The following is a 27,415-nucleotide window of genomic DNA, read 5'->3' on the forward strand; positions in this document are numbered from 1 at the left end:
TTTTATAAAATAAAACAAGATCTGTTGGGTTGTATTTTTGTTTCTGTGTTCAGCTTTCTCCTTGTTTAATGCTAAACAGCTGCATTAGATGAATTAATCTGTAATGCTTTTTCAATATTATATGGATTGATTAGTATTTTTATTACACATTTCCCAGACACTATGGTTATCTACAATTGTTCCCACTGAGTTTTTTCTCTTTTTAAATGCTGCTTATAGATGCTCATTTGATATATTGTGATCCATCTAGTCACAATCTTGTGGGAGAAAAAAAGTACCAGTAGATTGTAAATAAATGGATAATACACATGTTGTCTAACTGGAAGAGACAATCTCGACTCATTGTTTTCACAGATTTAATTTCACCTACTTTTCTCACTTTCAGATAGGAAGAACAACTGGAGTGCTAACTAAAAGCTAGGGAACTTCTTATCAAACCTCTATCACAGCCTCTGGAAGGAAAAAAAATGCTTCCTCAGCCTCAGGCAGTAAAGAAACTCTGGCTGTCCAAAGTTTTCTTGTACCAGCAAAACTAAAACAGACAATGGGCTTTATATTTTTGTTTCTTTCTCATTTGTTCAAAGGGTTGCTGGACTTGGTTCTGTCTCCATTTTATGCTATTGGATATAGTTATGATAAGACTCTAATCTTTGTAATTTTTTGAAATTGTTCACCTCAAACAGTATAGTTAATTCTGATATCATTTGCACTGCATCTCTCTGTAAGATCATGTAACCTTGGGCAAATATTCTCGGTGGCTAATTGTTAATAAATCAGGCTGAACAACAAAGCAGCGCTTGCCACTGGCATTGTCAAGTAATCATACTGTTACCTGAAACAAATGAGATGGGCCACTGTGGCTCCTTTATAGGAATAAGCAAGCAACATCATTGGCTACTTCCAAAGAGAAAAACTGTTTCTTCCAAACTTGCATTTCATGGGACAAGATACACTATGGAAAATGGACAGGTGACAAAAAGAAAGTATGGCACAGCAGCTGTCAGCATCTTTCCCAGTTTGGGTCTGGTAATGGGAGGAAAAGTCCAAATAACTGTGATACTCATTGCCCTTATTGAGCCAAGGGCTAATTATTTTCACCATCACAGCAGAGATGGATGAGAAAAACGGTAATGAGATGCATCTGTCAAACTGCTGTTCTTTTGACTTCAGGGCTGAATTCTCCTGCCACCAACCTTTCCCCTCCCTAATCATGAACATGGTGCGGAATAGAAAGGGAACAATGAAAGAAAGGAAGTATTTTAAAATGGTGCTGCAAAGTTTGGTTTTTCAACAGCAGCTAACCATAGAGGGAGCTGCCAAGTAAGAAAGAGAGAGCACTGTTTCTGAACTAAAGGCAATCCTAACTCAGCATCACTAGAGGTTGATGAAAGATTATTAAGAAGTTCCCTTCTGAAATTTTCCCTTTCAAGTTTTTTCATGGAGAAATGGAGTGACTCTATATATAGGATTGGATCCAGACTGAGTCCTGTTTAGAGAAGACCCACTGAAATAAATGGAACCTGAATTATTCATGCTACAACTCATCAGTCTGGACCTAACAGTTGGGCCTTCCACACTTGCAACTAACATAAAAACACATTTTTTGCAGAAGTATGAATTTTCTTTAATACTTCAAACACAGTATTAACTTTGAAGCTTTACTGACACATTATCCTGCATCAATAAATACTGGTGATGTCGCTTTCCTTTTACCCATCACATCTTAACTCTTCTAAGGCTGGCAACATTAATAGTGGACAAAATTTGCCATGACACCAACCAATACCAAGTTCAAAAGAACAGGCTGAACTGACAGATAATGGCACATACCACCAAAGAAGATCTTTCTGCGAACGGTCAGAAGCACCTGGCCATTTCGTGCTGCACTGGTCATTAAATCCAAAACTTGCTTGTGTGATTTCCCTTTGACTGAGATACCATCAATGCATACAAGCTCATCTGCAGCACGGAGTCTACCATCCTTTTCTGCTGCCCCCAGTGGAATAATGGCTCCAATGTAGATCTAGCAGCAAAACGAGTTTGTTCAAAATTAAGGAGTGCAGAAGCATAAATATATTTAATGTTTAGATTAAATATGAAACAACATTCACTACAAAAATCTACATTACTACTACAGTGTAAAAACTGGGAATTCTAGGAACAACAGTAATTCCAACATTATTTGGTATTATGACATAGGTGCTTGGTCTGGAGTTCAGAAGCTTCATGAAAAATGCAGCAAACTGTCTTCTGCCTGAGATGTCATCACTGTAAGCACATTGTACTAATGTATTTGTGTCTGCAATAATTACTTATTACGATCTTTTCTGAGTTTAAGATGTGGTAATACAGACCTTAAATAAATATCCCAACCCTTTATCTTAAGCTCAAACCAAGACCTTTATTATTGATTGAGAATACACTTTTATGTTCTTTATATATATATCATTAAGACTTCAAAGACACACAGAGGTGTTTTTGTTTGCTATATCATCACTGCAGAATGAAGAAAACTGTCAAAGCCTGAATCTTAAGAAATTATGTAAAATGTTTTTATTTAAGTTAGCTCTTAATTATTGGAGATATAGAGAGACAAGATAGTTAAATCACTGCAATAGGAGTTCAATGTTCTAAGTTAGTTCTCCACCAAAATCTCTGAGATAGAGCCAGGTATGTCAATTTTTAAAAAATCAGACTTGAGCTATAGGAATTTTGGTAGATATTCTTACTAGTCAGCTTATCATTTTCTAGAACCCTAAACATGATATGGGGCCAAAGCACACTGCAAAAATAATCCAGTTTGAGACAACTTTAACAACCCTGGCTCAATGCTAGGGAATTCTGGGAACTGTAGTTTTGTGAGACATTTAGCATTCTCTGTCAGAGAGCCCTGGTGTCACAAAAAACTACAATTCCCAGGATTCCCTAGCACTGAACCAGGGCAGTTAAAGTGGTCTCAAACTGGATTATTTCTGTAATGTGTTTTGGACCATGGTGAACAAATGTAAAATATATCACAATTTCTGACATAGTAGGGTGTTTATATAGTGAAGAAGGGTGCTCAGTGGGTGAACCACAGATTTTCTCTTCCCATTGCAGCCCTTTGTACCTACTGCAAAAAGGGACTCTCTGGTACCACACATGCACCTCAATCTACAGGAATGCATTTAGGGAGGGAAATGAACAATCCACAGCTCTTCCTACATGCATGCACAGACAGTAATTCCATGCACATGCTGGGTTTTATGGACCCTAGCTTCAAAGTCAGAAGAAGCACCAAAATGAACACTTTTGATTATTTCTAATGTAGAACAAGTAAAAGAGTATCCAACTACAGGAAACAAGGAATGCTTCAGAACAAAGGCTAACCTACAAGTTACCTAGCCCACTCCCACTTGGTAATGTTTGCTAAAGCATATATGTGATATGACAACATGGCAGAGCTTCCCTTACTCATCAGCCTTGGTCCAGGCTGGAGAAGAACTGCTGGACCTGATCCCATTCCCCACCACCACTCCCTTCTCCTTTTGTGTCGTGTCTTCTTAGATTGTAAGCCTGAGGGCAGGGAACTGTCTAACTAAAAGATTGTATGTACAGCGCTGTGTAAATTTACAGCGCTATATAAATAAAGGTTAATACAGTGGTACCCCGGGATACGAATGCGCTGCCTTACGAAATTTCCGGGTTACGAAAGAAATTCACTTAATTAATTGTTTCTGGGTTACGAAGGTTATTCCGGGTTGCGAAAGAAATTTTGGTGCTTTTCGGCGCGATTTCGCACGAAATCGCGGCTTTCGCTATTAAAGCCTATGGGCTTTTTCGGCTAGCGAAAGTTTCCGGGTTACGAAAGCGGCGGCGGAACGAATTACTTTCGTAACCCGGGGTACCACTGTAATACAGTGGTACCTCGGGATACGAATTACCCAGGTTACGAAATTTTCAGGATACGAAAAAAATTAATTTAAAAAAACTGTTTCGGGTTAAGAAAGTTTTTTCGGGTTACGAAAAAACTTTTGGTGCTTTTCGGCGCGATTTCGCACCAAAAAGCGGCTTTTCCCCATTAGCGCCTATGGGGATTCGGCTTGCGAAAGCCTTTCGGGTTACGAAATTGACAGCGGAACGAATTAATTTCGTAACCCGAGGCACCACTGTAATAATAATAATCTCCACTGGTTATTAATTGAGAAAATTGGAAAATGTAGACTATGATGTCACTTCAAGCACATACCATATATACTCGACTATAAGTTGAAAAATTTATGCCCCAAAATGAACTCCAAAATCCTGGGTAGACTTATGGAAGGGTCAATGAGTTAATGCTAATAAACTACTCTGTAGCCTTGTAACGGCTCCCTGTTTGAAGCCCCTGCGCTGGCTCTCCTCTCCTACTCTCTCCCTCTGTGTGTGTGTGTGTGTGTGTGTGTCTGTTTCCCAGGCTCTCAGCCTTCCTGCGGAGTCAGACCTAATAAGCTGCTGCTGAGAGAAGGAACACAAAGAAAGTATGCCCAGGCTTGTACCCTGTTTTGCCTGGAAGTCCTGGGGGTGAGAAAGAGAGAGAGAGAAAGCCTTGTCCTCTACTTCTGAAAGCCATGAGTCTTGGGAGTTCTGGGGGTGAGAAGGAGAGAGAGAGAAAGCCCTGTCTTCTATTTCTGAAAACCATGAGTCTTGGGGGTGAGAAGGAGAGAGAGAGAAAGCCCTGTCCTCTATTTCTGAAAGCCATGAGTCTTGGGGGTGAGAAGGAGAGAGAGAGAAAGCCCTGTCCTCTATTTCTGAAAGCTATGAGCCTTGGGAGTGAGAAGCAGAGAGAGAGAAAGGCCTGTCCTCCATTTCTGCAAGCTATGAGCCTTGGGAGTCCTGGGGTTGACAAGCAGAGAGACAGTGGGGTCTGTCCTCTTTTTCGCAAGCCATGTGACTTGGAGACGCTTTTGGTAAGGGGAAGAGTGTGTGTGTGTGTGTGCACGTGCGCACTGAGGTTTGTTTTCCCCTTTCCATGCTGAGACTGATGCTTGGGAGAGGTCCAGAGAGTGAGATATAGGGAGGGAAGTGGTGCTTTGTCCCCCCCCCCCCCCAGATCTTTTGTAACATCCTCCAGTGTTTGCCCCTCGACTTATCCATGGGTCATATCAAAATCCATGATTTGGGATCCAAAAACTGCCCATGACTTATACATGAGGTCGACTTACACATGAGTATATACGGTATGTGAACTAAACTTCAGCAGATATGACCATTAGCCACGTATTTAAGAAAACATGAAACTTGGTCCTTAAAAGAGTTCAAACTTCATCTTAAATTTAAAGCCAGCACATCTTTTATGCTCCAACAGTTCTCACCTCAGTTTGCATTCAAAGAATCACTGAGTTTGTTATCAACAGATCAAATAAAGGAAAGAATAATTTCTTTATTAATTTCAGCCACTATCTAACAGTTTTCTTTATTATTCCTATTCAATACCATTAGAATAGGTGGAAACAACCAAAATGATATCTTGACTGTTTAGCTGAAGTATTGGTAGGATACAGAAGAGCTAATTTAAACTTATGAAGTAATGAGGACAACATTAAGGACATAAGCTACTTAGCCAAAATACTAAATATTTCACTTTACTTACTGATTGATCTGGACCATCTCCACCAAGAACCCGGAATCCAAAGCCTGTCTCTTGCTTCCGAAGGAAGACATCCAAATCCTTTGTGTTTGGAGCTAGTTAAGAAACAAGAGGGAAAAACTGTGTTTGGACAAAGCAACATTACTTGGCCATTTTAAAACAACCTAAACAAACATTAAATTGGCCTACAGAAGAGAAAAATCAGTTAGAAACCATTACCCATCAAATTATTAAATTGACACAGTTAATAACTTGTGGCATTAAATCATGAATTATTCTTGGATAGGGAACACAGGACCACCTAAGTTCAGATGTAAAAAAAAGGCCCATGACTGGGTGTGGCTATTTTTGCAGCCCCCTCAGGTTTCACTACCATGTCATCATCACTACATCAAATTTGAGGGAAGGATTTTCAAATGCCATTGCTTCACTACACATCAGGCCATTGCACACTGTTTGGTAGGGGTGTGTGTGTGTAATTTTGGTTCCCCTTTACATTTTTAATGGCTCTTGTCTCCCTTTCAAAGGCTTATTTTGGCCTTGAAGTGAGATGTTGTCACAGTGGGCCCTTGGTATCCATTGGGCTTTGGTTCTAGGACCCCCCCATGGACATCAAAATCTGTGGACACACAAGTTTCAATAAATACAATGGTGTAGTAAAATGGTGTCCCTTATATAAAATGGCAAAATCAAGGTTTTCATTTTGGAATTTAGATAAATAAAATTTCATGCCGTGGATGGTTGAATCTGTGGATAAGGAATCCATGGATATGGAGGACTGACTGTACATACTGTGACTATTTGTTCTTGGATGGCAAGATAAGCAATCCATGCACTCTCATTTCTTCCCCATGTTCCGGCTGACTAGGTAGGAGTCAAAGATTCTTTTGCTGTCAGGTCTGTTGACTCCCTTTCCTGTCTCCATTAGTTTTATTCTAAAGCTTTGCCTAATAACATGATTCTTCTTATTTATTTATTTTGGGGTAGCCCCAAATCAAGTGGGTGTGGATTGACCCTTCTGACATCTAAGCATGAATATTCACAGTAAGTACCAATGTCATGTTCTCTGAATGGACAACAACCCATGCACTCTCAGGATTTAAGAAAGACCCAGTTCCTAGGGGGCGAGTAGCTTCCAATTGTTCCCCTCACTGTTTGTAGCACTACATGACCAAAGGCCCCCTGTGCTGATTTGAACTTATTTATTTTATGATGCCTTATGAACATGGAAAGCTCCTTCCATCCAGCAGTATTACAAACATCCTCCAAAAGTAATGAAACTGTGTACATAGTACTACTTATCATAAAGCGAGTTGATGCAGCCACATATGTTTTGGTCACAATACCTGGCATAAGTGTAGTATAAGAAGATGCATACTTTCAACAATCAAGCAACTGTCATCTCGGCCTCAGAGGGAGCGATCAGGCAGACCCAGCAACATCAGGGAATGCCTGAAGGAAGAGGCCCCTCCCTCCTCAACTGTCATCTCGGCCTCAGAGGGAGCGATCAGGCAGACCCAGCAACATCAGGGACTGCCTGAAGGACAAGACTTCTCCCTCCTTTAACTGTTTAACTTTTGTATTGTATTACAATTTTCACTGTACACCGCTATGATCATTGCGGAATAGCGGTCTATAAATAAAATGTATTATTATTATTATTATTATTATTATTTGCTTTGGCATCTTATTTCCTACAGCTTTAGAATGGAAGGACACAAACAATTCCACCATGTGTCTGAAGCCTGTTCTTTTCATGTACTTTTCATATCAAATGCGTGCTATTTCTTCTCTAAAGGATGTTTTGGATTAGAGCATAAATTTGGTAAATGCACATTCTGATGAACTCCCTTGTTTAATAAGCATTTTGGTAGAAATGTCAAGTCCAATGTTAATTTGTCATGTTCAAATGTGCACAAATTTGGATTTATGGAAAGAACAGCTAACTTTGACTGTCCTTGTGGATGTTATTGATTCCTGGAAAACCGCCTTAAAAGAGAGTAATCTTGCAGTTCTTTCTTTAAGTGATTCTAAAGGGTTTTTTGTTAATACATTTAGAACTAAATTCAAATCACTTGAGGGAAATCTATGCCAAGTTAATAGTCCCCTTTAGAAAACTTTTCTTATGAGGATGTGCTACAACACATTTCCTCCTAGTTTCAAAACTGTTGCCAAGGCCACTACTTCAACAAGTTAGGTCTTAAACTCGTACAAGTACTATCTTGCAAAAATCCAAGCAGATCATCAATTTGAATGTCTTCACTGAGTGACTGAAACACCAATTCCTAAATATTCTCCATGCCATATTATAGATTCTATGCATAGAATTCCTCCTTGGTGCTAACCTTGCTGACTTAAGATATGCTTTTCAATATCCATGCAGTCAACTTAAACCACTTCGGATTGTGATGAAGTACTGGACCTTGATGAATCAGGTCTAGCTTTAGTGGCAATTGTCAAGCTTTTCTGATGGACAACTGCAGAAGAAATCATAGGCACTGAGGCTAATATGGAGGTATTAGCACCACTGTGGTTTTCTCTATGGGGAAAAACAGACTGCCCCAAAGGGGCGGCTTCAAACTGTCCTGGACAAAGCTGTGGCAACCGTACACCACAGCCCAATCCGTCTTTCTGCCGGTTGAAAAAGGAGTGGCAAACAGCTGTTCTTTATGTGAATCTTTGCCCACATTCTATATGCAATTAGCAGTGGTGGAAAAACATAAACTATGTACAGTGGCCAAGGCGTTGTCAGTGCATCATGTTGTTCTGCTTTTTTGTTTCCACCTATTGAAAAATATCTGTTTAGTTTGACATTCTCTCCAGAGGCAAACAAATCAACCTGGAATGGCTAAAGAATTTGTTTAAGTGCTGAAATAGTTCTTGGTTCAAGGACCATTCTCCCAGATGGATTCTGCATTTGGTCAAATAGTCTTCATGGACACTTTGTGAGCTTTTAAGTTCACCACTGTTATGGACTGAAATGATCTCTTGGCACATGACAAGAATAGTGGGGACAGAGGATAATATGGTTCTGCCAATACTACACTAATAAAGATGACTATCTACATCAAAAATGGAAGTACTGGCATTTACACCTACAATGGCAAAGTACAAATATTTTATCTTTTTCAGATCAAGGTTAGCAGATCTGAGAGTCAAGCCATGTTGATGCATTCCAAAAGGACATAAGGTAATTAGTAACTATTCAACACTAGATAAGTGAAAAGAGGAAGAAAACAAAGGTAAGAGGCATCTTTATTGCTCCAGCAAGTCAAAGCCATGATGAGCAGGATTTAGTGATTTTGTTTTTGCATTTTTATTTTACTTGGCAGAATTTATATCCTTAAAAATGGGATTTTATATACCCCTGTGTGTATAAATAAACACAATGTTTGCTCATGCTTTTAAGTTGCACTGTGATGTAGCCTCTGAACACTGCATTTGAAACACATTTTTTTCATTACCTCTATCGTTAAGCCATTTCATTTGTCCAAAGATATTGCTCTGAACACTATAATTAGGTCTAAACAAGTAATTTGAGACCTTAAGGAAAAAATTCTTATGGAGAGGACTAGTATAGAATGTCTGTTAACAAAATCGGAGGAAAGTGCTGAAGGGGAGAAAGGTCCATCAAAATCTGGATGACAGTTACACAATAGTAACTAGGTCAATTTCAGAAGCTGACTGCTGATTGTCCCCCTCTCTTAACTTTACATAGGAAATTCATTGCCAGCTAATGAGTTTCTGAGGGACATACTTAGGTTAACTGCATTAGAGTCAGATTAACCAAGAACCAATGCAGTGGAAACAGCATATGGAAATATATTCAAAGATGGGAATGGGAATATCCATGCAAGCTTGATCTACCCACATCAATCTGGCAATGAAAAAGCATGCAGGGGGCTTCTGTCTGTTAAGTCACTTTCTGAAGATTTTTTGGCTGGTGTCTCTTTTGTTATGTTAAAGACATTAGAGACTATTATATTTAGTCATTGTTACTGTATAATTTTGCTAATATACCAGAAATGTACTGTTAGCTAGAATCAAAAATATATTATGTATTTCTTTATTTGATTTTTATGCTGTCTTTTTCCAAGAAAAGGACCCAAGGCAGCTCACAAATAAAAACATTTAAAAAAACCTTTATAATAAAAGTTTTAAAAACAATTAAAAACATCTGATAAAAACAGTATAAAATTACATACATTAAACAATAAAATACAAACTATTTACAACACTCACCCCATAGAACACACGCGCCATAAAAAAGCCAAGAATATTAAACTCAAAATATTACAAATGATTTTCTTGAAGTAAAATTGTTTCAAATTTCATTAAAGGGATATGATTAAATGAAGCTGAAAATTGATAAATATTAAACATTCAAATAAAGCAAAAGCTGTTCCATATTCAGGCACTATTTTCTACAGTAGTCACTGCTGCTCTTTAAAAATCTTAACTGTCTATGGGAAACTCATGGTAATTTGTGAATATATGAATGGATGACTCACAACACTGCTCTACACATTTCTTTAAGTATAACCCCAAAATGCAGCTGAGGCAATTGTTTTTTCAGGGTATATGCCTTAGCATCTCTGCACAGACATTGAAAGCTAGTAGGATTTAAAAGTTTTAAGGGATGTAGATGACACAAGCAGTAGATAACATGATTCTAATGAGCACTATATTCTGAGACATCATAAAAAAGTGATCTTCTTCTTGAAATATTGCATTGTAACAAGTATTTCACACACACACACACAAATATGCCACTACTTTTACATGAGTGTGGAAGATCAGCACAGAAATCTGGGAGAAATATTTCCTGTGATCAATACATTGTTCATTTTAACATGGTCAAGATGAATATCTATGGGGAAAAACATAAATATATTGACTGTACAGCCATTTTCTGAAACCCCACAGGCAGAGGCTATGGACACTACAATGATAATTTTCAAACCAAGCCCCCAGAGGTTCAAAAGGAATTGTGACCCAGGCTGACAAGATGGGATTTTACATACTTCTGTGTGTAAACACGTTTAGTGTGGGTACTTAAATTAGAGTCAACTTTTTAGGAGCTACTGAATGTATAGCTGATGATAAAGCTAGGTACAGGGATCCCAGGTCCTCTTACATTTGTTTCAGTTTTAATTAAAACACATAACCATTTTCATTTATCTGTGGCTCAGGTCTATGTGGAAGATTGTTCTCTGAAGCCTTATTGTCCAATCTAAGAAGTTATAGCTTACCTCTGCACATCTTGTGGAAAGTGAGAAATATACCTTGCACATAATGAGAGGTACCTTTTGAATACACTTAAATGAATATATTTTGCAACTCAAAAGTTCACAAACCATTTCCAGTAACAATGTAACTAAAATCTATATACTCACGTTTATCTTCAAATAATGTTTTAGACTTTAGATAAACTTCTGAAGGGTCTAGCTTTGGGGAAGCTGACCTCATAGCAGTAGGTGGAAAAGGCATGGGATGTGGGACTGATTCATTGATGGCTTCTTGGCTTCCTGAATTTTCCTGCTTATCTACTTTCTGAAATAAAATAATACACGTGAACTAAAATTTTTAAATGGCTTAAACAAATAGGAGAAGCAGTAAGGAACACATTAATACAAAGCAGGGCAAGCGTTCTTCAATGAACATTTTGTAAGGTATTATTCTTGATTTCCTGAGGGACTTAAAATCTTACTTTTTGTGTTGAAATGCTCAACTAGAGCAAAAAGTTTAGATGTTTACTATTCTAAATGTGAAAAGTTAACTACGAATAGTAATGTGATGGATGTTGTAATACTGAAGTGGGAACAATATTGAATCACAAGGGTCTGAAATTTCCAACTTCTAAAAGCATCAGTCAGCATTACCCCCTTTACTAACGGGGCTGAACAGACTGCCCCTTTCAGCGCCAGATTGGGGCGGCAGCAACTACATGCTTGGCACCAATCTGGCATTTCCGCAGCACAAAAAGGAGCCGTAAAAAGCATGTCCTTTTTGCGCCACGGAAAGGGCTCCTTTGCTGTCGCTGCGGCACCTTCTGGCGCTCCTTTTGGCACTGCGTCAGGAGCGCCATGATGCCTGTGCAGTCGAGTGCATGGTGTGATGGCAGCATCAGGACAGCTTCGGGGCATGCGTCATGTGGACGCCATGTCCCCACTCTGCCCTGAGGCCGGCATTTATCACCCGTCTGTTCAGGCCCTGTGTTGGCTAAAATGTCAATGTATACAAACTGATTCTACCCTGCTCATTTTCTGCATATCTCTGCTATGATTCAAGATAAAGATGTGTCTCCAACTACAAAGTTTCAGAAGGATTACAGATGGCCTACACAATATTCTTGCCCTTATCCTATCACAGTGTTATGTAATTTTCCTCTCTTCAAAGCATTTGCTGTCATGAAGATTCTGAGCTGAAAAATCTCCAGTTTCACCTTGCCCATGAATCTACTGCACTGCTTTATATAAGGCACAATTTGTTGGGTCTCATCCCTGCATGTGCAATACATGGAATACTAACAAGACTGCAGTAAGAACTGCTGATAATCTTTTGTTTAATGTGTTTTCATAATCAATAAATTTTAAGCCCAATGAGGCCTAAACGTGACTGTAGTTATGATCTTAACACCAAAATAAGGTTTTCAAGTCAACTCACAATTTTAAGGGATAGCTGAAGGGGGGGGCAGGGGCGGAATTAGGCTGCGCTGTTTGCTATGGGCTGCTGCAAGAAGGGAGGAAGGAGAAACAACTCAATTAGTAATACGGTACAGGGGGCCCTTGGTATCTACTGGGGTTTGGTTCTAGGGCTCCTGTGGATTCCAAAATCCATAGGCATTCAAGTGCCATCATCAACAATGGAGTAGCAAAATGGTGTTCCTTATGTAAAATAGAGAAATCAAGGTTTGCTTTTTGGATTTTTAGAAAAAAATATTTTCAAACCTCAGATGCAAAATCCATGAATATGGAAGGCCGACTGTATGACAAGTGGAACTCAGACAGCAGGGAGTTTAGAGTGATGGAATTTAAAAGAAATGCTCTCTTAGGCCCTAAGCAAATGAGCAGGATAGCATGGACCAAAACCGTGCTATCCTACCCCAAGTCAGTCCCAAGGCTAGCGTAACAATGGGTGGGTGTTCACATGGACACACACCACCATGCAATGAACCCACTACCACTAAGCATCTCATACATGCCCCTGACATCATGTCTGCTGAGAAGACTCCAGGTGTAGCCTGTAAGTGTGGAGGTGGGACAACTGACTAAACCCACATGGCCAAGCACACCCATCTGACATCAGAGGTCATGACAGAGGTCTTCCCAGTAGATGTGACAACAGAAACAGGTACAGGGTAAATGGGGCCATATGGTCTGCAGGTTGTCACTACAGAAGCTCCGCAGCAAATAGCTGGTCTTTAAGACTGTGTTAAAGCCCCTTTAGGCTGGGATCAGGCCAGATTCGCATGTGATGTGCCTTATCCTGGTCTGGGGCTAATGGCCTGTGTCATCTGGACAGGGCAGTGTACAGGCTGTTAGTCCCACCACTTCACAGTCATGTCTGGAGAAGACACAAGATAAGGCCTACTTGGTGCTTGCCTCTAGTATTTTGAACTCCATAGGAGAATGGTCTCCTCCTTGCTGTTCTTATATCAGCAGGTAGAGCCTATTCCTACAGTCTTTTGAAAAAGAATGCTTTTAAAAAGACCTTTTAATATGGTTCTTTACTGCTTTCAAAATTGAAAGAAAAATTGTATTTCTTTTAATTTTTTTAAATCCCTTCAGATTCCTGGCTCTGTAGGAAAGGATAGAAACAACAACAAAACATTGCATCATGGCAAATAATTTTAACAATAACTACAGTTAATAAATAGCATCTACATAAAGATAACACAGTGGCTCAGTAGTTAGGACACTGAATCTGATTATTACAAGATCGGCAGATCAGCAGTTTGAGTCCCAAGTGCTGCATGACCGAGTGAGCTCCCGTCACTAGTCCCAACTTCTAGTACAGTGCGCCCTTCTTTTACGCGGGGAATCCATTCCGGACCCTCCCGCGTAAAAGAAAAAGAACGTATGCTCAAACCCAATTCCAAGTTATGGGGCTTGTGGTTGCGGCAGTGTGCAGCAGTGCACGTGTGCCATGGCCACGCATGCCATTGTTTCTTCCAGTGAACGCTGCCACTTCTTCCAGCGCTGCTTTCAGCTGAAAAGCAGCCCTCAAATACATAAATAGGTACCACTTTGGTGGGAAGGGAACAGCATTCTGTGCAGTCATGCTGGCCATATGACCATAGAACTGTCTTTGACAACACTGGCTCCCTTGGCTTAGTAATGGAGATGAGCACCGCTCCCTACAGTTGGACACGAGTAGACAATCATGTCAAAAGGAAAACCTTTACCTTATCTTTACATAAAGAAAAAAAATCAAACTGCTGAACACTTTATCAGTTTACGCAGCAAGATCTCACAGCCTGAATATAAGCACCATGATAAAGTGGCTGCAATATTTGTTGGAATATATATATATATATATATATATATATATATATATATATGATTTACCATCTGCAAAGAATTGGTAGGAATGTAAGCCTGAAAAGGTTGTCCAAAATGATGACATAAAATTTTTATGGGACTTCTAATTTTCAAACTGATAGATAATTAGAATATAATATGTCAGACATAACTGTGGTTGAAAAAAAGAAAAGCTCATAGATGTTGCAATCTTGGAAGACAGTAGAATGAAGTCATAGAGGGAACAGATAATAAAATACTGAGACCTACAAATTTAGGTTCAGCAGCTCTAAGGAAAGAAAACAGTGGTGGTTCCAGTGGTGATAGCTGCTCAGGGAGCAATTCCAGACAAGCTGACAAAGCATTTGAATGTAATTGCCAGAGACAATATAGCACAGATACAAAACATAACCCTACTTGGAAAATGCCACATTATCTGATGCTATCTCACTGGTTCTTGGATTCCTAAACAGAACTGGAATTATTGATGGTTCAAAAACACACCAGTAATAATTTGGGAGACTGTGGCCCAAAACAGAGAGGCCCAAAGGAGTGGTGTGAGGTTGTGCCGGCGCTGTTCCTGCCGGGATCACGGCAAGCACACATGCCCAGTCCCAATCTGGGCTGCCACTGCAATCCTAAACTGGGCCGCCAGAAGAAGTGGATTCTATCTGCTCCTTCTTGGCCTGGTTCTTTTTCATTGGTGAGGCTTCAGCACAGCTTCAGGCCACATTCAGGGTGTGTGTCACGTAAACGGCACGCCCCCAACATGGCCTGAAGTCACATCATTTTGCCTGTCTGTTTCGGCCCTGTGAAACCAAATAATAATAATGTAGAGCTCAGCTAGGGAGCAGCCTATCAAGTTTTGAACAGGGGGAAATCAGGAGAGAAAAGATGAGTGAAGGATAGGATAGTATTTTAAGCTCTACAAACCCTCTTTAAAGGTACACTGGGGCAAGTCAAACAAAATAGAAGATCAACATGGGGAGAGGAGAGAATTTCATTTATGGGGAGAGGGACCTTGAAACTGTGGTACATGCCCTGGTAACCTCGAGACTGGATTTCTGCAATGGACTCTACATGGGGCAGCCCTTATACCAAACCCGGAAGCTTCAAATGGTGCAGAACATGGCAGCTAGGCTGGTTACTGGTACGTCCAGGGCCAGCCATATAACACCGGTTTTAAAAGACCTCCATTGGCTGCCCATTCGCTTCCGGGCGCAATATAAGGTGTTGGTGATGACCTATAAAGCCCTAAATAGCCTGGGCCCAGGATACCTGAAGGACCGCCTCTCCCTGTACATTCCGCCCCGCACCCTCAGAACATCTGGGCAGCAACTACTTAGGGTTCCCGGGGCGAGATTGTCCTCCACTTCTAGGAGGACTTTTTCCATCGCCGCCCCGGCCCTTTGGAATACGCTGCCCATAGAGCTCCTCTCAGCTACCTCCCTGGCCCAATTCAAACGGGATCTGAAGACCTACCTGTTTCAGATAGCATTCCCCGAATAAGGCCCCATAGCTCCCCCCCCCCCCCCCCCCCCCGCCGCACAGGCAATGGATTGGCTAACCCGGGGGCTTTTGCTTTTGTTTTGTTTTTGTTTTTTTGTTTTTGATTTTATTTTATTGTATGATTTATGTAATTTTGGCATGGTTTTAATTGAACATTGTGTATTTTAATTGTTGTAAACCGCCCTGATCTTATGGAAGGGCGGTATATAAATAAAATTTTTATTATTTATTATTATTTTGATTCCAGGGTCCTTCCTTCCTCAATAAGGTATCTATTTTATTTACAACTAACATTTTTCTTGCAGTACTAGGATGAGCTCACCAGTTGCTGTTTTTGAATTGTAACATAAACAAGTTTATTTATATTTATTTATATATAAAAGCCTAGGAAAAAATAGGCAGGCTTTGCAAAATCAAGTACTTTCTCTATATTTTCTTTTTAAAAAGTTTACTGAATTATTAACCATTTAGATTCCCACCGTTATTATAATGATTAGTGTTGATTTACCATGTCCCTCTCTTTTAGTGGGTGTACATTTGGAATGATTAATAACTAGACTGAACATTTAATTTCTTATTAATATCTTCTAATTTAGAAAAATAATCCATGTTGTTGATAAGCAAGAAAAGAGAAAACACGTTGTCAGTAGTGATGATGAGCGAGGAAGGGGAAGAAGGAAGCTGCAGATCAGTAATAACTGACAGCTTGAAAGACACTATGTTTTAGGATAGCCTTAGAAGATGAGAAACATGTTTTGAAATACAAATCCCACTATCCCCAGTCAGCAACTGAATTATGAAACTTGTAGTCCAAGACCTCTGGAAACTGACAGGTTGGGGAAGGCAACATAGAGTACAAAAAAAGCCAGTTTAATCAAGCCTACAACAAATTAGACCACAAAGGGAAAACAGTGTCACCACACATTTTCTTCTTGTAGAATTTCTTTTAAAATGAAGTAATAACTTTATGATTGAATTAATGGATAAGAAAATGTCTCTGCTAGCTATAATGTAAACTTAATTTGATTTTGAGACTCTCTAACTAAAAGCTTAACCAATCAGGCCTTTTAAAACTAATGTTTGAAGACATTCTGCTCTTTCAGTACCACAAAAGCACTATATAAGTGAAAGTTATTACAAGCCTTCAGTTGGAAAAAAGCTGTAGTAGTCAGACTATGCTTTGATTTTCAGTTAACTCTGTAACAGCTGATTTATGTTTTGATACAGTTAAATCTCTATTTAACCAAGCCACAGAGAATCTATATCAATATGCTTCTCTACACACTTGTGTCTTTGAATATTTGCTACAGTTGCTGCTATAAATATTACTTTTACTTTATTTCATTTATACCCCACCTTTCTCCCCAAATCGGACCTAAGACATGCTTACAACATTAAAACAAGATAAAGTTAAAGATAATTCTGGAGTGTGTGAGTACGCAGTTAAACCTCAGCATTTGTAAGTATTGTAAGTATCTTACATGATTTGATTTCAACAGATTATACCAATTGGAAAAATTTGAAGATTTAATTGAAACTAAATCCTGATTATTATCCATCTTATAGATCCAGTCCTTCAGCTTGTTTTAAACTACAAGTATGATTAAATGTATTTGTTAAAAGAGTTTCAGAGGTTATTAAGTCTTTTGAAGTAGCTTATTAATAATAATGTAAATATGATAAATTGCCTGATAATTTCCCTCCCCAATAGGAAATTGCAAAATAGCAATCCTAACATATGTTGATGGCATTGTACTATTACAGCTATAGATGATTTAAAGATATTTGTTGTAAACTGATTATGTCTGAAGGTATTTGCAAAGCATCATGTCTATCTGAATTATTATTTGAACAGAACACCCATAAGGATTCAAAATAACATTTTTGTATATAAAATAAGGTTTTATAAAATAAATAAATAAAAAGAAAACATAACAATAAATTGTATTTACTCAGTCTAACGAAAACTGGATTTTGTCAAATTTAGTTTTATTTCACTAGAAAGATACTTTGTTAGGATTAGTAACTATCAAAAAGCATGGAAGTATTCAAATTGCATACATGACACAGAAAAGCTGCTCTTTAATTCTACTCAGTTCTGCCTTTTCCTTGCTATCATCTTCTCTAATAATCCAGTATGTAAGTCAATATCGCTGAGACAGTAAGCAAAACTCATTTCCCTCTCAACGTTTTCTGAAAAAATAAATAGATGTATAGCCATTTTTCCCCCACCAGATTCAGAGAGTTAAGACTACACGGCCCAGAGAGAGATCTTTATTCAAACATAAGAAAGACATTAGAATCTGCAACTACTATACACTCAACTTATGACAGCCTCCCTCCACAATCTGTAGAGAATTCCAGGATGTGTTTCATTAAACTGAAAGATGCTGCTCAAGCAAGGCCTTTGTTTCAGAAGGAACATGTGGAAAACTCTAATTAAAACAATTCAAGAGAAGCCCCAAGACATCCAATATGAATGCCTGCATATAACCAACTCCTTCCAAGAACAGAAGATATAGTTACAGAAAAATCTAATCAGTACTCACATTATCAATACTCACAACACTGGATGTTTTAGTAGGTGAGGAAGGACCTAAAAATAAAGAATAAATATTAATATAAGCCACCACACTGCTATATTCTACAATAGTATATACTGTATCCCGTACGGTAGATTCATTCTATATTCTAAGAGATTCTTGTGTTGGAAACCACAAATTCAGATCAGCAGGCTAAATGCCTCTCATCCCTCTGAGAAGCAGGAAAACTAGTACTACAAATGTCCACAGATATCTCATTTCCACTGTAGTTTAGAAGTAGATGAGAACAAAGTCCTTCCCAAGTATATAGACAGGTTTCTATAGTTTCCTTTATTCATATTGTCATAGAAACAAGACCCTGACACTGCCACAAATGCTAGAGGATGCAGAGAAAGGCCCCGATGACCACTACAAACAATTGATGGCTACCAAGTCCAGCCAACTTTTGAGAATTTTGGTCTTCTCATGTTGAACATCACTGATTTGAAAAAGAACCTTTTCAATTACAGTATTTATGAGTTCTGAAGAACTCCATTTTCCAGTACAATAGGCCCATTTGCTGATTTCTCTTTCAGGGATTTGTTGATTCGTAAAATTAACATGTCATATTGAGGAAGGAGCTAGCTTGCTTTCTGCTGCTCCAGAGACTAGGACCCGGAGTAATGGATGCAAGCTACAGGAAAAGAGATTCCACCTCAACATTAGGAGGAACTTCCTGACAGTAAGGGCTGTTCGACAGTGGAACACACTCCAACGGAGTGTAGTGGAGTCTCCTTCCTTGGAGGTCTTTAAACAGAGGTTGGATATATCTGTCAGGGATGCTTTGATTGATATTTCCTGCATGGCAGGGGGTTGAACTGGATGGCCCTTGTTGTCTCTTCCAACTCTACGATTCAGTATACACATTTTTATTAATATTTATTGATCTTCAACTTTTCTTCACTTTTCAGAGGGGTTACCCCTAAGCCCCACAAATGGGGGGGGGGGGAGATCTGTATACTGCATAAGCTGCTGCTGTTACTACTACCACTACTATTACTACTAATTTGTCATGAGGGTGATGTAGGTCATCAAGTCATCTCAGACTTATGGCAATCCTATAAATGAGCAATCCGCAAAAGAGCCCATAAACAGTGCTGCTAAGATCTTGCAAACTTAGGCCTGTGACTTCTTTGAGTCAATCCCCCTATAAGGCAATGTTCTTCTTTTCCTGCTGTCTTCAACTTTATTGAACTTTATTGGCTTTTCCAATTAATTATGTCACCTTATGATATGTTCAAAAAGCTGTTATGTTACTGTCAGTGAAATCATGTTAGTTTATAAATTAATTAAATTAATTAAATTAATTAATTAAAAAGATTGTATGTACAGCGCTGTGTAAATTTACAGTGCTTTATAAATAAAGGTTAATAATAATAATAATAATAATAATAATAATGAATTCCCCAGAAAACTCAAATGCTCAGCTGAAGTTTCGCTGTAACAAGCTGCATCTAAGAAGATACAACTCATATTGAAAATTATATTCCATAACTTAGTTTAGTAGTAATTCAGATTAGCAGCTATGGTTCCTGAATGCTTTGGGGGCAAGCCCTGAAGCATCAGTGCTCCTATTAATACTTAATGTGCTCAACAGTTTGTTTTCAGTCAAAGTGAATCTTCAAATTGGGCCAAAGACCCACTGGCAGATTCACTTGTTGTAATACACAATATATATTTTCCATTCCCTGTTTTCAATGGTGGGAGGGAGAACATAGTACAGTAATTCTGACATAGAAGTAGAAGCCCATAGATACAAAATAAGCAAAAATACACATTTCCACCTCATTTTTCTCTTGCGCTCCCTGCAACCCCCCCCCCCCAAACATTAGTGCATGTTGCAATGGGAGTCGGGGTAGGAGATGACTGTGGCATATTCACAGGAGAAAGTCAAAATATTATCCTTATAAATTAGAAACATAGCAATAGCAACACTACAGCAATACATAGGATTTGACTATACAATTTATCCACTTCAATCAGGATCGCTAGGGGGTGAATATCAGGTTTTCATTGAATATCCTAACTCCGCAAATTGGTTCACAGAGGAACTACTGGAAGTAATATTTGATGATATGCATGTACATCCCATCAAGAAAAGCTAACTAATGGAAATGCTTGATTAGTTAGCCCTCAGAAAGTTCCTTCAACTGAGACAAATGATGGAAAAATCAAGAAACCATAGGTGAGGTTGTTATGGGAAGCCAGGAGGGGAAAAAATAGTGTGTGTGTTTGTGGCGTCAGTGCAAGCCTGCATACAGAAATACACAGCCATTAAAAACAATGGGGATCCAATATTTGCAGTTATTCCGATTTGCAGGGGTGTATGTGTCTGAAATGGATCCCCCACAAATTTGAAGGGACAACTGTACTGGCAATATATAGATTACACATCCATACATGCCTCCTAACAAAAAAAATAATCTCACAATCTTTATTCCTAAAGTATGCTCAGCATATAGAACACTTCTACAGAGAATATCTGAAATACTCTCAGAAAACAAATAGGGAACAAGCATTCTGCTTTATACAACTCCTGTTATTACTAGTAAATACAAAAATCTACTTTTAAGAAACGGAGCAAATAAAGAAACACTGTAGAATGCTAGATTTACTTTGATTAAAAAACCCCACACATTTAAAGATATATTAAAAATGTCATTACCTACCTCCCCTTAGAATAAGCAGTGGCACTTCTTTTCCAACTGGAAACTGCTTCAACACTTCTACCACCTGCAGGTGTGTCAGGTTCTGAACATTCTGATGATAAATCTCTTTGATTACATCTCCTTTTTGAAGACCATGGCACCACTGACTGTCCAAAATCATCTTCACCTTCTGTCCTGCAGGACTGTCAGCTATTGCAAATCCAAACCCTTTAGGTCCCTTAATTAGTGGAATTGTGACCAGTTCTGCTTGAGAGCAACCTGAAGAGGACACTGAAGCCCTCTGTTCATTAAGGTCTGTTGAAGGCCCATTCAGGCGTCCGTTGACCAAGATATGTCCTGGTTTTCCATTCTGGTCCAAAACCACTGTTCCAGGTATTAATTCCTGATTGATCATACAAGTATCTCCTTTTGTTATTGGCTGGCCATTTAAGATAGGAGTAGCTGTAACAATATCTATGACAGGGTCCTCATTTTCATCAGGAAGAGAGTATCCACGACACAGAGTCATATTCACATACTGGTTGACAGGAACTAATTGGAACATCTGGACAACATCAGCGTGGGTATGTCCAAGGACACATGTACCATTTATGTCCACAATTACATCACCTATTAAAAATGAGCAGAGTAATTATTATTTTTAAAAGCCTATTTTCATACCTTAGAATAACAAGATACATCTTAGTAGCCTTTCCAAGGAAAAGCACTGGAAATACTCAAAATAGTAATGAACAGCACTGTACCATTTCCACTTGCACATATGCTTCACAAGACAGGATTTGTCTTACATTTAATCTGTATTTTGGATCTGTTAAATCACTGAGTTCTAAATATATAAAGCTTAATCTCCAGGAGAGGGAATGACTGTATATGGGTTTTGAAAGGGAAATATGACCCACGTTAGATAAGCAGATGTCACATGCTGTAGCTCATACACCAGTATAAACCAATATAATTTTTTTTATTTTTTTTTTATTTATTTAGGTATTTATATCCGCCCTTCAGCCCTAATGGCTATCAGGGCAGCTTACATTTATTATTATTTTTAACCAGACAGTTCCCTGCCCGCAGGCTTACAATCTAAAAGACACGACACAAAAGGAGAAGGGAATGGTGAGGGGGGAGGGGATCAGGTCCAGCATTCTTCTCTCCCTCTGAGGCCGAGACCAAGGCAGATGGACCGGAGGGAAGGCTCTGCTTCTTCCAGGCAGGCCTGGTGGAGCTCGCCTGCCTCTCTCTCCCAGATGGTGGCTGAAGGGAGGGTTTCAAAAGGGGCTTTTGAATGTAGAATGGCTCCTCAGGGAAGCTTATGTGGCAATTACCTTAATGTATTCTTGGCACCAGATCTTTTAATTTTTTAAAAAAATATATTTAAAATTTTGAAGGGATATAATTTTCAGAACTGTAATACTAGGCTGTGGCTGAAATTGCTCAAACTCCTATCTTAATTCTGATATGTCTGTCTTTAAACTTTGGGCTGCTCTTTAATTGAATTGTGGCTTTGTTTTCAATTGTTCTGTGCCCAAAAGATCAAAAATATTTTCTTCTTTCCTCTAATACTGCTTTCCCTCCATGTATTATTATATGCATAAACATGGAATAAAAGTTCACTGGGAGATGTGGTTCTTTACATGTGATCAATATCCCACAGAATCATTTTAGATCCAATAAATTTATGGGGCCTTGAGCATGACTAAGCTAGCTAAGAAGAAAAGGAACCTTTCATTCTGGTAACTCAAGTAACAGCAGAACAAATAAAGAAGCCAAAAGACTACATCTACCCGATAACACAATAGACAAATTGCCAACTAGTTCTTTTAGTCATCTAACGCATGTTTATTAACAAGGAACTCCGTAAAACATTTGAAGGCATGGAAAAATGATTAAGGAAGTCCTACATGATAACTCCTACAGCACAAGAATAGCATAGAATGTCACAAAAGCCTGGTGTTATGTCATACATGGCTAAGAAACAAGAAATTATATTTAGAATTCCTTCAGGAATCAGCTGCATCTATGACCTATCCTAGTCTTAAACTGGAATCCGATGAGCTAGAATAATAAAAGCCAGAAAAGAGCATTAAAACAGTCACTTAAGTGGATGGTGGATGATGTTGTATGTACCAGATCAATGCTCAGATGAAGCTAATCAACCCAGCAGGTTACCTGCTGTAAATATTCCTAACATCTTTCACACACACACACACACATTGGTATTTTAATATAATGATTGCCTGACCTTCTACCTTTTGTTGTATCAAGTCAAACAAGTAAAATCAAGTAAAACAAGAAATTTCTCTGAAGATGGCAGCCACAGCTGCTGGTGAAATGTCAGGAATAAAGTCTTCTAGAACATGGTCTTATGGATGCCGGCTGTGAAAACCTTTGACTTCACAAGAAATTAGAAGATACTTAAATATTAGTGAAACAGGACTGAACCACAAGGATCCTTATAAAGTAGGCCTTCAAGCAATATTTTATAGAAATGGTGATAGTAATCCCATAGGGAAGATAAGGAGTAAAAATGGTATCAGAAATGGTATTAAAACTCTCTTGAGTAAGGAAACTGATTTGCAGTCTGCATCCTCTCTACATTTATATCTCCTTATGGATTTTGCACATGATGAACAACAACAAAAATGGAACCAAGAGCAGTACTTCTTATCAAAGAACTATTAGCAACTCTTTAACTAATGTATTAGTATCCCAAATCCCAGGCTAGATTGATTCCTTTTATGCCATAGCTGAGTTCTTTTCTTTTGATCTTTCGTGTGCTCATTCATGTTGAACTCCTCATCTAAAGCATTTTTTTCTGAGAAGGTGGACTAAACCTTAGCTTAATAATGGTAGGTTTATAGCATGAATCAGTGAATCATATTGACTGTATCAGGATAAAAACTCATTCCTCTATCTTGATGTTGCATAGCTGTAAAATATGAACTAATATAGTCAAAATGGTATAAAGTAGAATTATTTATACACATCTAGAATAATATATAATTCTTAGGGATAACTAATTTTAGGGGAAAAAACACTGGAAGGACCACTGTTAGGGATGTCTGCTTTAGGATGTAACAGGTTTTAAAATTAAACAGCAATATAGAAGAATACAGAATAGACATGGAAGTCTGGATGATGAACTGAGATGAGTCAGTACAAAAAAGGACAACAAAATAGCAGCTATACTGGCTAGCTAATCTTGTCAAAACTATATTTTTAATTAGTACCCAGGAGGAAGACCCATATTTGAAATACCATAATACATTAATGGTTTTTAAATTCATTACTTAAATCATTCTTCACTTTCACCACTAACTCTTTCTGTGAAATATGAAGTAGGAGGCTTCAACATTGCAAGCACTAAAAATACAAGATTTTGATGATCTCAGCCATTTTTATACTCAGCTGCTGATTAATGTGTGGTGCATATTATAGAATTTGATATGTAGTAACTAAATAAGATATTATTTCAGAATGCCTGTTATTAAGACTTTTTATTTATTTTGTCCCATTAGCAAAGAAAAAATTAAGAAAAAAAATCTACCTAACCTGGTGCAATTTTGCCATCCTGTGCAGCAGGTCCATCTTTCAATACATTCTTCACCTGTAGAAACTCATCTGGTCTGTCTCCACCAATTATTGTGAAGCCAAATCCCATAGTGCTTTTCTTCAGTGATGTCCGTATGAGTGCTCCTATCAACTGGGATGGGTCTCGAGTGAAAAAAGACTTCACTGGTCCTGCAAACAAACAAAAGGTTCCCTATACATTCATTCAATAATAGACAATGCATTTGGAGTAACTTAATATAGCAGTAATGCATCATTAAACAAGTGCAAGGAAACATGTAGAAGAAAAACCTTACTACCATAGGGTTTTTTTAAATCTTGAAACTGTTATTTTTTCTCTCCTTTTTATTAAAGTTTATTTCACAATACATAATATATCATACATCATATAACAGACTTCAAGTAAGACATAATCAACTAATGGGGAGCCCCAATTTGAATAGGAGACAGAACATTCTCTGACTGAGGAGCATTTAGTAATTTGGATACACAGAATAAACTAAACATGGATTTGCCTTTTTCTGGCCAAAAGGATAGCCTTAATTAAGAATCAACACTCTGAACTTCCATGGTAACACAAATACAAAACAACTAGAGTTTATTACTTGCTGTTCACCGCTATGATCTTTGGAATAGCGGTATATAAATAAAACAAATTATTATTATTATTATTAAACATGATTAGGTTTTCCCTATGAAAAATGAGTGCTATGCTGAATCCAGCCCTCATTCACACTTTCCGCAAGAGTGATATTGTTTTTTCTGCTTCTTCAATAGCACGGGAAAAACTTCAGAGAAATTCTGTTGGATGGGTTACACTTACCTTATTAAGTGTGTAAAGTTGCCAAGGGCCCTTTTCTACACTGCAACATTTTTAAAACACCCACAGTCACATGGGAATTCTAGGAAATGCTGCATAGAAGGAAACCTGTGTGAAGAGACCCAAGATGCTATTGAATGAGCACCAAGTAGTTGAAAAATGTTGCAGTGTAAAAATAAATAAATCCTTGGGCAACTTCCATATAGTTTATCTCTACTACACAACAACATATAATGAAGATCTTCTCGTCCCTTTCTCACTCTAAAAACTGCCCCAAAAGGTGAATATTGAGCAAAAGTTTCAGCACAGCACTACTCAAAAGCTGTGTAGAAAATTGGGCAGCAGCCAGAAGTCCTGAAGTCTCTCCCAGCTGCTTCTGCTTTATCTTCATCTTGTATCTAGATCTCCAAAGCAATGCTTGTCCACCCACACTATGTAGTGTTCAATCTGATTATAACAAATGGTTTTACGTTGCTTTAAGATGATTATGCAACTTTAAGGCTACCAATTAGTTTCAATTGCAGCTGTTTCGTACACAACACACCATTGTGGTTCTAAACAAAGAATACTAGTTTCCTTATTATGTAACTGTTTAGTAAATCTGCAAGTTTTCTCCCATTTTGTGTGAGAATATAATTTAGCTTGATTTTTAAATGCACCATAAGATTTCTGCATACAACTCATGACTGAGTTTAGGCTGAAAATCTGTCAGGAGGAGCTACTAAATTGGAATGACTTTTGCTATCATCAAAGTTTCTATATCATGAAGTAATGATTAGAAATCCAAAGCAAACGTAGACCTACCTCTAAACCTTGATATTAGCAGTAGACTGCACATACTACAGTAAAAGGTAAAAACTTGGTAGATTATCAATTTGTTACCTACCACAGAGAATATAATGAAATATTACCTATACTAATAATGTCTACTATATGAATAAGACACTTCAATTTATAAAAAATAAAAATGGATCATTCTTTAGTGTGATTACATAATTAATACTCAACGATTTGGAAGTAGTAAAATATTGATTGTGTAATCAACAGATATATTGCAGTAATATGCACAGATTAAACAAGAAATGTTAGCATTAAAAGACATGACTATATTCGTGTGTAGTTCTTCATTACTGTATTACAGCTTTTAGCAGAAAGCACTGAATGTTATAATTGAATGCAATACCTGAATTTGAAGGGCCACCATCAGTCTGTCCTAGCTGTTTTTTCCGTTTAGCTTCCAAAACTGGATTTTCAAACTGGGTTTTCTGGTTAATATGACTGCAAAGTGAAAAAGAACTGTTTAAAAAACTCAGTTTCTTTGCCAGAAGTTAGGTGCTTCCCTTCATTTGAATGTGAAGAGCCAAAGTATCATTAGAGAACCAAACTGCAATAAATTGTCCAAATAATTCAAATATGAGGAGATGCAAGGACTGAATTTACACTCACGGTTTAGTTAAAGACGGGGAAGTTGTAACTGAAGAACAAGCAATATTACCAAAGGACCATTTACTTATGGTATGCTAATGCACAATGACTCCTTTATTTATTTTAATTAATCATTCTCATATCACAGTACAGTGGAACCTCGCCATACGCGGGGCATCCGTTCCGGATCCCGCCGCGTATGGCGATTTCCGCCTATGCTCAAGCCCCATTGTAAACAATGGGGCTTGTGCACGGCGGCGCGGAGGTGCGCGGGGCGCAACGGGCGCGCACCCATTCAACTGAATGGGACGCGCCGCCCCTTCTGTCCCATGCGCGCGCCGCGGCTTAAGCACATATGCTCAAGGCCGCGTATGGCACGCCCGCCTATGGCGAGGTTCCACTGTACTCTGACTTTCTACAGAGGAACCTCGCCATACGCGGGGGATCCGTTCTGGATCCCGCCGCGTATGGCGATTTCCGCCTATGCTCGAGCCCCATTGTAAACAATGGGGCTCGTGCACGGTGGTGTAGAGGTGCGCACGGCGCAATGGGCGCATGCGCCCATTCAACTGAATGGGACGCGCCGCCGCTTGAGCGCGTATGCTCAAGGCCGCGTATGGCGCGCCCGCCTATAACGAGGTTCCACTGTACTACGTAATGAACAGTTTAGAAATTGAATATCAACCCAGGGGCTGTCCACAGAGGCCAGAAAA

General features: G+C 38.6%; 1 protein-coding gene across 6 annotated transcripts in view; it reads right to left on the reverse strand.

Annotated features, from left to right (window-relative positions):
* The window catches only part of MAGI3 (membrane associated guanylate kinase, WW and PDZ domain containing 3), a 188,840-nt gene that overhangs the window by 41,635 nt on the left and 119,790 nt on the right, over positions 1–27,415 (reverse strand). For all 6 annotated transcript variants that reach the window (XM_089514387.1, XM_089514386.1, XM_089514385.1 and 3 more), the window contains 7 exons: positions 26,461–26,555; positions 24,440–24,628; positions 20,891–21,499; positions 18,189–18,235; positions 11,005–11,161; positions 5,612–5,703; positions 1,831–2,023 (listed from right to left, as the gene is read on the reverse strand). In XM_089514387.1, coding sequence (XP_089370513.1) covers positions 1,831–2,023; positions 5,612–5,703; positions 11,005–11,161; positions 18,189–18,235; positions 20,891–21,499; positions 24,440–24,628; positions 26,461–26,555 — 1,382 coding nt within the window. The remainder of the gene's footprint in view (positions 1–1,830; positions 2,024–5,611; positions 5,704–11,004; positions 11,162–18,188; positions 18,236–20,890; positions 21,500–24,439; positions 24,629–26,460; positions 26,556–27,415) is intronic.

This window comes from Sceloporus occidentalis, unplaced genomic scaffold (genome assembly GCF_023333645.1).
Source record: "Sceloporus occidentalis isolate IW3139 unplaced genomic scaffold, rSceOcc1.0.p SCAF_3, whole genome shotgun sequence".
Classification (NCBI taxonomy): domain Eukaryota; kingdom Metazoa; phylum Chordata; class Lepidosauria; order Squamata; family Phrynosomatidae; genus Sceloporus; species Sceloporus occidentalis.